At 27.6% G+C, this 15422-nt stretch overlaps 2 protein-coding genes across 2 annotated transcripts in view; one reads left to right on the plus strand and one right to left on the minus strand.

The window, feature by feature from the left end:
• LOC122861104 overlaps positions 1-15422 on the minus strand; it is a 90577-nt gene that overhangs the window by 20452 nt on the left and 54703 nt on the right. The gene's annotated exons all lie outside the window — the stretch shown is intronic.
• LOC122858083 lies at positions 13618-14602 on the plus strand. Its single transcript, XM_044160764.1, has 3 exons — positions 13618-13915; positions 14025-14232; positions 14316-14602. Exons 1-3 carry the CDS (start codon positions 13799-13801, stop codon positions 14564-14566), a joined length of 576 nt encoding a protein of 191 aa, XP_044016699.1. The 5' UTR covers positions 13618-13798; the 3' UTR covers positions 14567-14602.

Genomic DNA, 15422 nt, shown 5'->3' on the forward strand with positions numbered 1-15422 from the left:
CCAAGCGAGATTTTTCTATATATCTTTTTCCTCATATACAACCCCTTCTCGAGCCTATATGCAAATGACATGCGTTTATTGTGAGTAAAGAGTTTTGAATGAATATGTAAAGTGGTAATGAAAGACAAATTTAAAAAAAAAAAAATCATAATTGAAATAATAGCCAATAATTACAAGACTTTAGTTTTTCAAAAATTAATAAATTTAAAATAAAAAATACATAGTCATGTTTCAGGTAAGTTTATTCAATTGTATCGTATGTTGAGTGAAACTAACAACATCTCGGTAGGTTTCAATGATCTAGGTGGAATTTAAAGGGAGCTTAAGCTCTCCTGACAAAGAAGCCATATAAAAACTAGAACATCAAAAGCCACATATAATAAAATAAATAATTGTATTATATATGGTTTGTGTCACTATATTCATTATGTCTCAGTTGTCAGTATTGATATTTTATTTTCCAAGTAATGATAACTAAATTAATTCAACCATATGTCTAGATAGAGAAAACCCTACATGTTTAACACCTCACTGTCGGTTTTATAAACATAGTATATGTTGGTTAACACATTCTACAGATATATACATGAATATTGACCACAGATGCAATTGGAAATACCGCCTGTTAATTAAGTTTGTTATTAATGCTATACTGATTCATTTGTGGCTTATACAAATTAGAACAAATTAAATTATCTTTTTTGATATGGCGAAGAATATCGAAATGTTGTTGAATATTTTATGCTAATAACTCAAAAAGCATTATATATAGTCGAAAAAAAAAATAAAACATAATTTCTGATTTGTAATTTTTTATGCATATAAATATTACACAACCCTTCACATGATCCGTTCATCGTCATTGTCATCCTGAAGGAGTGCCGAGCGTTTATATGCAAGCATTCCAACGGGACTGAGATTAAACAGAATATTTAGCAAATATTTCACATAAATCAAAGTACTGCAATATGTTCAGGGATGCTAGCTGGGCGAGTAGGCTATGGAAATTCATGGTAATACCACTGGCCACCCTGTGGAGTTTCGAGTGGTGGGGTGACTGCCTACGCGAGTGAAGAGAGCCCAGTATATAGTGAGGGTAAAATTTTAGGCGGGGAAAAGCTCTACTAGTGAGAGAGAGAATTTCAAGAGAGTTTTACTATACATATATATACTGTGAATATTGTGTAAAGGGCGAAAATGTAGGAAGAACCACGATGGGTTGGGATAGAAATACGCGGAGAAGTCGCGACCTAAAGTAGGGTGCGTTGGAGCGTATTTCATGAACCCCCTGAAGCAAGCCTGAGCATTGGTGCAGCCACCACAATCCCATTCATTCTCTTTATGGGCTCCAAGTATTTGGCGGTTTGAATAAATCGGGAATTCGCCCTTGGTCGCCCCCTCCCCCCCCCCACCCTGCCTTTTCCATCTACCATATAATAGTGCTGCTTGTAGTGCCCATATTTTCATTTTTTTTTTCAGACTCAAGTATCACCTTTGATTATTATTTTTTTTTTTTTATGCCAGTAAAATATCTAATTCCAGAGTGACTTAGTATTTTATGTGTTCAGCTTATCTCCAATTAAACCGAAAGATTTTCCGTTCAAAATAATCAGATTTATGGTTTATAGAACATTCGATTAATTAGAAAAGAAAAATTGTCTTTTAAAATTACAAATAATCAATATTCAAATAATTAAACTGTGGTATTTATAATTCTCCGAATAATTAATATACCAAAAATAATATGAATGTCGATAGTTGTTTATTTTAGAAATATAGATAATATTCGTAATTGTCGACGACGTAATTATCGCTACGTATACGATCGTTTAAGGTATCTCAATGAAATGACGAGGGTTGACTCCCACAAGCTATTCCAAATACAGGAGTTAAAACCGTTGAAAGCTCAACCAACTGGAATGACAGCTTTACTTAATCATGACCAGAATGGAAACATCCCCCTATCGTGTTTCATTAAAGGTTAATTATACCATCATATCTGAAAAATATTTCAAATTGTATTGGATTTATACTTAAATACAAGTAGATTATAAATTCAGCTTCCTACTTGAGAAAAAAAGATTATGTGCCAACTGGAGATTTATGAGTTTTTAGCAACCTATTTATATCATAACTTTTCCTTCATAAAAAATAGATAAAATTTCATTTTTTTTATAACCCTTTCTGTAAAATCGTGACTCGCAGTATTAAACGCTTCAAACAGGCAATCAATATTTATTATTGTTATTATTATTTATTACTTTATTAGTGTTTAGCCAGCAGTGAAGAATACAAATAAAGTTGAGATAAAAAAAAAAAAACAGTCTTTTAAAAATAAAAAATAAGAATAATCAATGAGCTTTGAAATATGTCAGACATATTGTATAAAAGTTTGCTGTTTGGTAGAGTTGAGATAGTAAGTGTAAAAAGTTTCTGGTCAGACGGGATGACATGTCTAACAATTTCAAGGGTTTTTATTTTTTTTCTTTACTCGTACTGTCGACTCAAGTAGCCAGGGATAAATACGTAAAACTTTTAGAAGCGGATCTAAGGGACATGAGACTGAACTTACACCCAGTAATTTAACATCGTTTTCCAAACCCCGTCACATACTCTATTTTCCCAAAAAACTTTTATAAATCTTTTATTTTTTCAAAAATTCAGCTGATGAAAAATAAATCAAAATGCTTGATCAGTGAAAAAAAAAAAGATATATTAAATTGTAAACAAACTGTTTATATTGATTGTCGATTGAAAATAAAAATGATTACGTGTCCCGCGGCTGAAATGACATTTTTTTTATAAGATGAAATATACGAGAACACAAGAAGAGTAATGCATAGCATCACACCCTTGCATAAATCATCGAGATTTATATTTCTTTTTATTTCTATCAAGCATTTTTTCGTGAAAAAGAAGGGTGTATATGTTGACATCGACACACTTTCATGTCCACAGAGAAAAAGGTCACAACAACACTCAAATAAGAGAGTGTGAGGATAGGAAGGTCTTCACCAAGGGTAGTATAAGTAAAATTAATGTTCTCAAAAAAGTGTGACTTGTAAAGATGTATAGAATAGTATTGTGTTGAAGGAATGGTGAGTGAAATCAAGTAAAATAAATGCCAACCATCAGGAGGATAATAAAAGAAAAAATAATAAACAACTTTGAAATGACAAACAGTATTCAAGTTGTGAGTATGAGTGTACTTAAGTTAAAACTCAAATGAACTTTTGAAACAAGGAGCTTAAATATTTCTGTATATCAACACTGACAAAGTGACTCCCACGACGACTCTTAAAAATGCAGTCATTTAAAAAGTTTTTAAATAAAGTTGTCAGTAAGAAATGTTGAAATAATTTTCATTTAAAATTGTATTCAAAAAAATAACGCATGATTTGAAAGAAAAAATAAAAGTTATTACAATTTCAATATGTTTTTGACAGGACAAATACAGGACGAGAGGAACACAAGTCTTTGCAACTTCAACGACGCACAATTATTCCAAGTACTACGACAAGTTTTAAGATCGAGAAACTTCGACAAGTGGATTCTATCCCCAGTAAGTATAACCCAGTCTTGCTGTCGACATCTTGGGTACAGTTAGACCAGTCGCGCAATGTCGTAATAACGGCGAACGCCTCATTAAAACTTCCATCGACCTGTCCCCGCCTGCTGTTCAGCAGGGTTTTTGCAAAATTGTCCAACCCTATTTATGAAGTATTTAAGATCGAGTTGAAAAGAGCTTTATAAAGTTACTTTTCTGCTCCGTTAAATATAATAAAAAACGAATTCATCAAATTTAGATTTTAAATTTTCATATTTCTTTTTGTCTTTCACGTAATTCTTTCAAGTATTTTTTTTTCTGGATATTAACTTGTGGAAAAAAAAAAATATATATAGTAACAGGTGTCTCATATATGTGGTGAAGACTTAAACTGAACGAATTTTTATTTTCTAGGTAAAATATATTCTAACGTAACACGTACGCAAAAGTCGTCTAAATCATTCGGAGATAATCTTACTGGTCCCCTTGGGGCGAGCGTGCCAAGCATCAAGTAAGCGTGTTCAGAAAGGGTTGATAAAATTTTGAGGTAAATGAAAAAAGAAAACCAAAAAATGATGCTTCGTGTGTCTTATATATAAACACATTCTCTTGGTACAACGAATAAAATAAGTATAATTTTCGTATAGATGAAAAGACAAAACGAAAAATACAGGAAACACAGTGATTTGTCTGCCCAGATTTTGGTATTGGAATAAAGGGAAACATCCTTATCACCCTCCATCCAGAAAGTGAAATAGAATAGGGCATGTATTTGTTTCCCACACCATAATTTTTTATCATTCGCTTTTCTCTTGTACTTAAGGGATTGCTAATTGATTTTAGAAGTTTCTCGTTCGACTCCGCCTCTTATGGTACTATATATAGCCGCATGTTTGAAGAAATCATTGAGCATCTCTATCCAAGTCTCATAGATACCATTTAAACTAAGACAAGAAAAGTGAAAAACACACAGGCACACACAAAATAATATACATGTATAAGAACGTCACGTCTAAGTCGCTTTAGTGATTCCTCGAGAGTCAACCATCTATCCACGCGGAACACCAACTTCTTCGTCGTTAACGGAGCGAAAAGGGATGAGTCAGTTTCTCGTCTCCATTAACAAGAACGATAGTGTTTACTGATGTATCGTCAGTTTTCATAAACAACGTGTTGCGCAGATTAATGTAAATCCTTGTGGCATTATTTTAAGCTTTTAAATACAAATCTTTTGTTGGTATCTAAATTTATATATGAAAAGGAACTAACAATTGGAATGACAGTCTACTGAAATATATTTTCAAAAACATTATATATAAGTATGATGAAAACCAGCATGTAGGATTGAGCTAAAACTGCAAAAATGAAAACGCGCTGTAATCACTGGCAGCATGACAATGCATTGCCCTCGGCTGCGTGAGGCTTCACCCTCTGCATTGAAGTTTTCCCCTACAGCTTCATTTGTACAGACCTCACTTTTTTTTTTATTTATATTTTATTTTTTCTTGTTTTATTTTCATGTTTTCATTGCACTCTGAACTCTAGTGTCCTTTTACATATGTGTCCTATTTTTATTTTTTATTTTTTCGTACTTGCATTTTTCGAAGCGTAGACTACAATGCATTTCCGGTTTATTAAAAGTCACCCTTTAACGAAAAAACAATTTCTTCATAGAAAGTATTTCATTTGTGGATTTAAAATAAATAATTTTACTAATGTTGGTATTTTAAATAATTATTTATATTAAATTGAAAATGATTTGAAATTAAAAAATTAAAAATACCATCAAATATATGTTGAAAAATAGTGAAGTTGTTGCGTTATTTAGTTTATACTTCATGCTACAGTTCTTGTAGAAAATAATGAAAATATTCAGCGAGGGGATTGCAAAGAGATGATTGTCGACAAAATTGACTCTTCAGTGAGCCAGCGAGTGGTTCTCAAAAAATATTCATTGAAAAAATTTCAATGTATGAAAGGGGAAACGAAGCTATTATCGATGATAAAGAAACAAAAGAAAAAAAGACAATGTGTTAACTATTTTTTGTTGAAAAATAATTCTTTTTTAAATTGAAATAAAATATTTTATTTTAAACAAAGTCATGAAAAATTATTTTGAAGTTGAACCTTATTAATATGCAACACGATGGTCTAAACGATAAACGATAAGCATTTATGATTTACACAAACTAAAACAAAGGATACACTGAATTTATTAAAAGGAAACTAAAGCTGTTAATATCTTACAGAACATTACTCTCGATTTCAATTTCCTGCGACTCAATTTTTGTATTTACGATTATAAATTCATGGAAAAATAAAAATATATTGTTATTTTATTTTTTACAAATTGAAACATGTTGTTTACAAGCCAAATAATGATTGGTGAATAATAATTACAATTAAAGTGAATGAGTAGAAAATTCAGTAACAAAAAGATACATAATATAAAGTACCAACATGAACAGTCGTTACGTGCTCTTCGTATGGCTGTCAAACATGTCTATCACCATCTAAATATACGAAGGGAACACAATTGTGTGGATTCATAATTGACGAGAACTACGTATCAAATTTGACATTGAAATACATGACAACACACGTATCCATTCACTAACGATGTTGCATATAGTGCGTTGGGGACTCTAAACTTTTTGAAGCTTGACCGCAACACGAACTGCCTAACACTGGGTATGTGGTATACCACAATATCCACCCAACTGATAGTTCACTGTGATATTCTACTATCCGTATGTAAAATTTACATTTTACCCTTGTGAATTATATTTTACTATTATTCAACTACTCTAAACACAATCCGTAATCATCTAAAATTAAACGAATGACTTTTTTTGTTTTTTTTTTTAAATAAACTTGAACAAGAATTTAATTCTATTTCAATTAATATTTAATTATAAGTCTTTGAAATTTATCATAATAAATACTAGCATTAATAATATATATATATATAAGTAATTAATCATTTGGATAATGATGATAATGTTTTAATTGTAATAACAATTACTCTGGTTAAATCTATTATTCAATTTAAGATTGAATTTCCTTTATGGCCACAGCACGAAATGCAACAAGAAAACTTTATTAAACATGTATAACTATGATGAAAATTCAGAAATACATGCTGATCGAGTAGCAAGGTATCTTCCTTCTGACCCCAAATTAATTCACTTTGCGCTGGACCCCGATTCTAGCAATAAGGGTTAGGAAAGAGAGTTGCCTTAGATCCTCAAGCTTTGTAATTGATTCAAATGCCTCAGGGGTTTAATATTACAGACAGTTCAACTACTGTCATTGCTTTCTCATGCTGATTTACAATAGTAATAATCTCACGTAAATAAAAATATCAATAAACTGACTATTAATAATTATTTATGTTATGCTTGGAATGACAAACTAATGAGTTGATTTACATTAATGCTTTAATTAAATCATCAGACAAATAAAAGATTGATGATTAATTGATTATCAAAAAGATTGTGTAATTGATATTATTAAAATATTAATTTTATAACAGTTTATCAAAGAACGATGAAAGACAAGTATTTTTTTGTAAGTAAAGAAGGGTCGTTGTTGAGTATAGACTTTCAATATAATTTAGTTGATGCCATAACACAAAGGAGTTCAACCTTACCATATTTAATACCACGTGATGTATGAATTTAATAAAACAATTTTACAATTATATAAGATGCTGGTTATCATAAATCTACGTTTATTATATCATGCTTGAGCTATCAAGATTTTTAAACTTTTAAAATAAATTTAAATATAAAAAATACTCTTCAAGCAATACCGAGATAATTAAATAAATTTTTATTTTATATTTTTTTAATTAAGAAATTTGGCAGATTGTTAATAAAATCTAAAAAAAAATTATCATGGGTCATAGAGTTGTGTATAAATTGGTTTTTATATGATTGAACTTTGGATGTATGCCAGTTGTATTAGAGGTTTGTTGAATTGGATCAAAACTTCAATGTGTAATTGGCCATTCGATTCGATAACAGATATTTCGTTAAAATTAAACATCATATACAAGTTGGCACATTTTTCAACTAAAACCACACGTTATAAATTCAAACTAACAAGAATTTTTGTCATTATTTGAATCAATTGGTGCCAATTTAGACTCTGCAAAGTTAAAAAAAAATAATAATAATATTTCAAATGAACAACCACAATTCAAGCGACGTTGTCAAAAGAATCCATGGGTCAAGCTAAAATACCATAAAAAAAAAAAAAAAAAAATACTGGGACGCTTTTTTAATTAAACTGATAGATAGAACCACGTGCCCTGATAACCACAACCCTCGTATATATGTTTACTTTGACTTTTAATAATGTTTTTCCATAAATTGAACTTGAATTTTATATCAAACATCAAGAGCCATTTTTTAAATGAGCAAAATACAACATAAAATTTAACGAGGAAAATTTTATAATAATATAAAATACGTTTGTTTTTTTTTTTTTCTAACATATAAAAAACAGCATACTTTTTTAATGATGAAATATTTTTAAATATTTCCGTCAAACATGGATTCAAAGTTATATAAAATTTATATATATATATATATTAATTCGTCACAAAAACAAAATGCTAGGGGCTATTATAGAAGATATATAAAGCTAACATGCTGACGTCTCAGTGGTCATTAACGTTCCTCGCTTCGTAAAGTTTAGTTGATTTTTTTATTTTATAATTTACATTGAAGAAAATAAATTCCATAGTAATGGCAATGAAATTAATAATTTTATGTGCTATTGGATTTTTATTTGGTTGCAGCTGTTTGTGTCCATCGCCTGAAGAGACGAAAACAATTGACTTGCAATTGGTAAGTTATTTTATATTATTATGAATCATCATTTGAAATTGTTTAATAAATTATAAATCTCAAATTAAATTGATTTAATTTAAAGTTAAAAGGCAAATGGTGGGTGACTGCATCAACTCCGGTCAGGGGAACTAATGTTACTGGAAAATGCATCAAGTTTGACTTGTATATTGATGCCTATACGAAAACATTTATAATGAATTTTACGGAAAATAATCGTATGTATAACAAGTCACTCAAGTGGGCTGTGGTTGGTCAACAGTTGGAGCAAAACAGATTAGAAGGCTCATGGAAATTGTCAACTTCCAACAGTACACTCGGTAAGGAAAAAAATATATGTAAATTGATAATAATTATTATTAATCAATTAAACTACATGTATATGTTTTTTCTTTATTTTCTAGAAAATATACAACATCAGATTATTGAAACAGATTATAATGAAATTATAATGATGATCGTTTGTGTACCACGCCACCCAAATCTTGTTCCAAAAACAGAATTTGCAATGCTATTATCACGTGAAAAGAATTTAGACAAGACAACATTTAAAAATTTTGAAAAAAAAATTACACCATTTACTAATGCTTCAGCTGAAGAAATTGATAATACTTGTGTATAAAAAAAAAATTTTTATAAAAAAAATAATAACTACATTTTAAAAGTTAAAAATATTATTTTATTTTTGTTGTTTTCAGAATTAATAAAAAAAAATGAGATAAGATTAAGAATGAGGAAAAGTAATAAATAATAAATTAAAAATACTCTATGTATAGAAAATTGTTTTTTTTTTTTTTTTTATCACATTCCTAATATTATTTTTAACTTTTCGAAGAAAATACTAATGATCATTTTTAATAATTATCGTATTTATTATTTTATAATTTAAAAATAATAAATAATATTTATTTATTTTTTTTATTTTTACAAGGCTATTAAGTTTTGAGTTTTAAAGCTATTTGCCAAGTAAAAATCGTGGTGTGTAACTTTATAATGTCGTTCTAAAATGAATTATTTTCTTACGAAAAAATATGAGTATATGAGCAAGTAAAATAGGGTAATACTTCTCTCCACAAGATAACCATAGTTTTCATAGCCAACCCATAAAATATTCTTGTTTACAACTGACTCAAACACTTTGCGAGGGAATCAACACCTGTGCTCAACGAATATTATTTACTTCATTATTTTATGAATTGAAAAAAAAAAAAAAATTATCTTTCAGATATACGATTTTTAATAAAAAATATACTTTACTAAAAATCTTTTCTTTTTTTTTTATTTATTGAATATAAAAACAATGCCAAAAATGCCAATAATAATCATGATAAAAATTCTCTTGACAGGTCAAACGTGACTGGAATTATAAATAGAGGTTCAATGTACTATTCAATTTTTTTTTTTTATTCAAATTTATTTTTAGAAATGTTTTTTTCTTTTGTAAAATATCCACTTAAATATATTTTATATAATAATAAAATTATTATTATTTTTTATGGCATAAAATATGACAAAACCATTTGGAATATTTTGTATTGTTTTAATCAAGGTCAAGTTTTAATCAACACCCAATAAAATTTGAATAGACGTCATAGCCCAAGGTTACTACTCCCACCGATCCAAAATTAAAAACAAATACAAATTTTTTTTAATAAGGTAGAAGATAAACTTGTGACGCATATACATTATATCTTCTTTATATTATAATTTGTAATATAATTTAAAACAATAAATATTCAAGTGAATTAAAGTTTTAAAAATTATTTTGATAATAATTAATTTTGTAAAATACATACAAACATTCTTATCGTACTTGATATTTTTAGGTATATATATATGAAAATCCTGTGTCAACAATATACCCTAAATGTGTAATGTAATAAATATGAGAATAAATGGCTAATGGGACGGTCGTTTTCCAACCTTCAATGATATTGTTTATGGTGTGAACGTTCAGTAACGCGATATAATGGAAATTCCACTAGCCCTGATGCTATTTATGAGCTTCTGTTGTCTGGACCAAGGGTGCAAGTGGATTCAAAATAGGCATTAGTTATACAGGATGCGTGCGTGATTATGTGAATTCGTGACTGTCATCAAAGACTAGATGATATCTATGTCTTCTGTGCATTGTAGTGTCACATATATACGGTATTTCCCTTGGGTAACCTTGACTCTCCAACAAAAGTTAAAAAATCATAAAAATTACAAGCGACACGAATATTAGGTTAATTATAATTACATTAAGATTATTATGAATTATAAATAAAAATAAAATCAATTATGAAAATTAAAATTAATATTTTACAGCTGATTTTATGAATATTATTTTTTTTCTTTGAATTAAAAAATAAAACGTAAATAGGTTGGAAAATATTAACAATTACTCCAATCATCAAATTGACATTTATATGTACAGTGAGGGGATTGAAATTAATTTGAAAAAAAGCTTCTAGTATACGGTAAAACTGGGCTGATTTTTTTTTTTTTTTATGTCGTTTTTCTTTCAATGAAGAAGAAACACCCAGAAGCTTGCTTCCCGCACGACTAATCCCTTCAAAGGAAGGAGTGCCCATGGGATATAACAGATTTATACTTCTGTCTCGATTGTACATACTCGTGTACTATATATGCTCCACGATTCTACTATATTTACTATAAACAAAATATATACAGAAGAAAAAATAAAAAACTAAAAGAAAAGTTAAAAAAAAAATAAAATAAAAACCAAAGAATCCTCTCAGCGGAGGGGTTACTAAGCGTGAGTCAGCACAGTATTGGAGTACCCGTTATGGATTAACACTAAATTGCTTTATTTTCCCCATTGTCAAGACCCAAATATAATCCTACGCTATTAGCACCATATCTGTATGAATGCATTAATATATATATCGGGATTTAAATCGAAGTCAAAATGATTTATTCCAATCGTTTTTTTGCACATTTTTAAAGTCCAATATAATATTGCATGTGTGGCAATATTTGTATAGAAGTGTGATAAAGTAGTGATAATTTAAATAATAAATAATAAAAAAAAAAAAATAAAGTTTTTATTGAAATATTTTGAGTGAATTTAAGGTTTTTTAATTCAATTCACGGCTGTTGGCAAATGATAAGGGCGTTATCAAGCAATAGAAAACTGGTCGAGACAGACTTCTATAGATCTTCTATAGATCTCACCCTCGATGTCTTGAAACACCCTTTGGGATTACATTCATTCCATTTACATATCTATATGTATATACTTGAAGAAATCGGAACAGCACTCGATAACTTCCCGAGAGAACGACAAGTATTTCACATCTTCCTTTGTTTTTAGTTTCAAATCTTTATTTTTATTTTATTGTTATATTATTTTTCACAAATTGAAAGAAAAAAAATTAATTTTCTTATGACCTGCTTTAATATTTTGTTATCTATCATAGGTATTATTATTATTATTTTTATTGAAAATAATTTGATAGTGCACAGTTAATTTTAAGGATGAACTTTGTTACATTAGCTGCGAAATTATTTCATCAGAGAGTTTTTGTTTTAAAACAAAGTTTTCGCTGTATGACTCAAAAGTGCCTCAAGCGGTGGATAATATTTTTATGCTCGAGTACTCCGATAAGCCTGTCGATGCTACTAATATATAGCAAGAAAAAAAAAAAAATTAATCTTGTTACTTGACGCAAATTTTTGTACAAAGAAAATTACTATCTTATATTATAAATTTCTTAAATATTATTAATATTATAAACAAAAATTTTACTTTGAAAATAAAAAAATTAAATAAATAAAAAAACAAGTTTATCGAAACAAAATAATATTCTATTAATAACTGATAATAAATTATTGTTGTTAACTTATATGGGTGTATCGCACCACGTATCCAAATAAATCTTATTTAAAAAACAAATAACAATAACAAAAAACACTCAATAAAATTATTATTTAAAAATCATTAATAATGAATAAACAATTTAATTAAGAAACTAATATTCAATTTGTTTACATAAAAAATATGGTCATCAGCTGAGCCACTAATAGCCTGGGTTTTTTTCTTAAATCATTATATAAAAATTATAAATAAATTTAATTATTCGTTTTTAATTAATATTTTTAATTTCAGAATAATTAACCAAACAGCAATATAAAATTAGCGTTCTAAAAATAATTGCTTAAATTTTACAACACATAAAAATTAATATTAAATAAATTTTATGTTTTTAAACTATTCAGGCTAATTAAAAAAAATAAAGAGAATCTCGCTGTCACAACTGTATGGTCATTAATCTGATCAACCAATAATAAATTTTATTTTCAATGCTTATTGAAAAAAAGAAACTTATTATTAAATGATTAAAATAAAAAAAAAACATTTTTATATCAATATTGAATTATATTATGATTTTTTTCTTTTTTTTCTTTGAGAAAAAGTTCACTGGCCTTTTCCGGAAATCTTATTTTTCTTTTTATGTATTTACAAAATTGGGAACATGGTACTTTGCGATAGAATAAAGCAAAAAAAAATTTCCGAAAATGTTACCATTTTAGGGTGAAATGAACATCAAAACAAACGATACGTTTATCGTAAATTGTACTTCAATACGCTATATAAAAAAATCATCCAGAACTTTTATTTGTCCTAAATGTAGTTGGGCTTGTCATGATTTAACGAAATTTTATATTTTCATAAATACGAAAATTAACTTTATTATTATATAAAAAAAAGAGAACTTGGAAATTTTATATTTTTTCTGTTAAATAAAATAATTATCATAATGATGTTTAATAAATAAACTCAAATTATATACAAATGTATATATTCAAATTCACATTATATCATCATGGAAAAAAAAAAATATTGAATAATTTAAAAGAAAAAAAAAAAACGAGTTTATCGCGACAAAAAATCATTCTATCGGTATTCGATGATAATTTTTTCTGTACGTCACTAGTTATCGCTTGAAAATAGACATCCAAGAAAACAAATAACAATAACAATAAAGACTAGATAGAAATAAAATTAAAATTAAAAAAAATATATTAATGACCAAGCCAACAAATACATATGATAAAAAAAAACATTCTATTTTTGAATATTTAGTTAACTTGTATTTGTATTTTATCATTATATTTTTTTAAAGTATCAAGCAAGTGTTGGTGATGAGTAACCAACGGTGTGGTTGAACAAAAAGTGAGGTGACCATCATTGATGACTAACTCACTTCGTGTTAAGACATCGACCAAGACACTTTATTTAATAGTCTCATATTATACCTGGCTAAGTAGTTAGTATTCAGTGCGAGAAACTTGATTTAAATTCACTTATTTTGAATCATTTCTACATTACATTTTCACTTGAAATTTAAAATTAATAAATAAATCTGACGCAGATATATTTTGTACAATGGTACAAAAAATTTATGTTGTATTGAGTTTACTGATGGTGGTTACACTTGTGTTTCTTTGTTGGTACATTTTTGTGCCACGTCAAACTAATGACAACAACTTCAACATTGCTGAGGTATATTAAATTGAAAATTTATTTTAAGTAATATTAAATAATTAAATAATTTTGTTGTTTTATTTTTTTATTGGTGGGTTTTATTTTTTTTTTTCCTTTCTTTTTGCAGTTATCTGGTGAATGGTGGATGGTTGCTGGTATTTCCCCGGAACAAACAATGGGATCGTGTATTCAATACAAAAACGAGATTAATTCAAGCACCGCTTGGATGCAGGCCAGTATAACAAGTGCAAGAAATGGTACAAGACAGACGTTGGATTTCAAAGGCAGTGTGAATGGTTCAAGTATGGTTTTAACTTGTCCTCTCAAAGCTGAAGGTAATTTAAAAAATGAATAATAATTTTTTAAAATATATAATAATCTTTTTAAATAATAACAATATTATTATTATATTTTTAAGCTCGCTTTGAACAAAAAATTCTATCTCTGGATTCTAAATATGCTGTTATGTTTGCTTCTTTGATTTCACCAAAAACTGGAGAAAATACACGAAGAAACAATTTTGCAATTGTTTTGTCTCGCAGTAGTGAAGTTATTTCAGACACACAATTTGAAATATTCAAGAAACAACTTTCTGGATATTTTGATGATATGACACGTTACGTCAAAGTCAACAATACATGCAATAATAAACAAAATAAAATTGAGTGAAAAGAAAAAAAAAAAAAATAATTAAAATAAAATTAATAAAATAAAATAAAATCAATAACAGAAAAATTTTATAACATTTATAAAATTCAACGAAAAAGCAATCGAAGGAATAATTATTATATTAATATAAAAATACTCAAACAAAAATTTTTCTTAGAATACATTATGTTTTTCTTTTTTTTTAATAATAATAAACATACCTATATATAAACTGATAAAAAAAAAAAAAAAATTAAATTTTTTTTTTTCTCTTTTGATTATTATTTTAATTCTAAAAAATAATTATGAAATCTTTGAAACAATATTATGTAAGAATGAATTTGTGAATTAAAAAAAAAAAATTTATGAACAATTAAACTTGTTAAATAATTTATTAAATTTATAATATCAATATTTTACATTAATTTTATTTTGAAGGTTTTTTTTATAATTTTTATAATAATTGAATTTTCTAGTCATTTTTTTTTTTTTTTTTAAATTAATGCTGTTATTTATATTTTATTTTTCCCAAAACTAATTGTTTTTTAATACATAAGTGCAGTACTAGTAGTCAGTAAAATGAATTATCATGTTATCATAATGACCCGAGGCAAAGTTTCTCTGATAACGAGAGCTTTTATACATAGGCTTTTAGATATAGTCTGGGTTTTCGATCCCCTCTTGCTTTCACGGTATATGTATATAATTGTCTACGCGTAACTCGATCTTGATTTCATTAAACTCCCGTGTCCATTTGAATTCACATTGCCCGGGTTATACACGATACAGCATCAACTGATGCACTATCTAGATGCACTCGTAGAAAAAAAATTTTAAACCGTAAAACAACATTTAAAAAAAAATGAATAACTAAATT

This window comes from Aphidius gifuensis, linkage group LG1 (assembly GCF_014905175.1).
Source record: "Aphidius gifuensis isolate YNYX2018 linkage group LG1, ASM1490517v1, whole genome shotgun sequence".
Taxonomy (NCBI): domain Eukaryota; kingdom Metazoa; phylum Arthropoda; class Insecta; order Hymenoptera; family Braconidae; genus Aphidius; species Aphidius gifuensis.

Bases quoted from the DNA above. Each gene is read 5' to 3' on its own strand.
- LOC122858083 (XM_044160764.1), top strand. From the start codon at position 13,799: ATGGTACAAAAAATTTATGTTGTATTGAGTTTACTGATGGTGGTTACA. The intron at 13,916-14,024 runs GTATATTAAATT...TTCTTTTTGCAG, and splicing joins ACAACTTCAACATTGCTGAG to TTATCTGGTGAATGGTGGAT. The intron at 14,233-14,315 runs GTAATTTAAAAA...TATATTTTTAAG, and splicing joins TTGTCCTCTCAAAGCTGAAG to CTCGCTTTGAACAAAAAATT.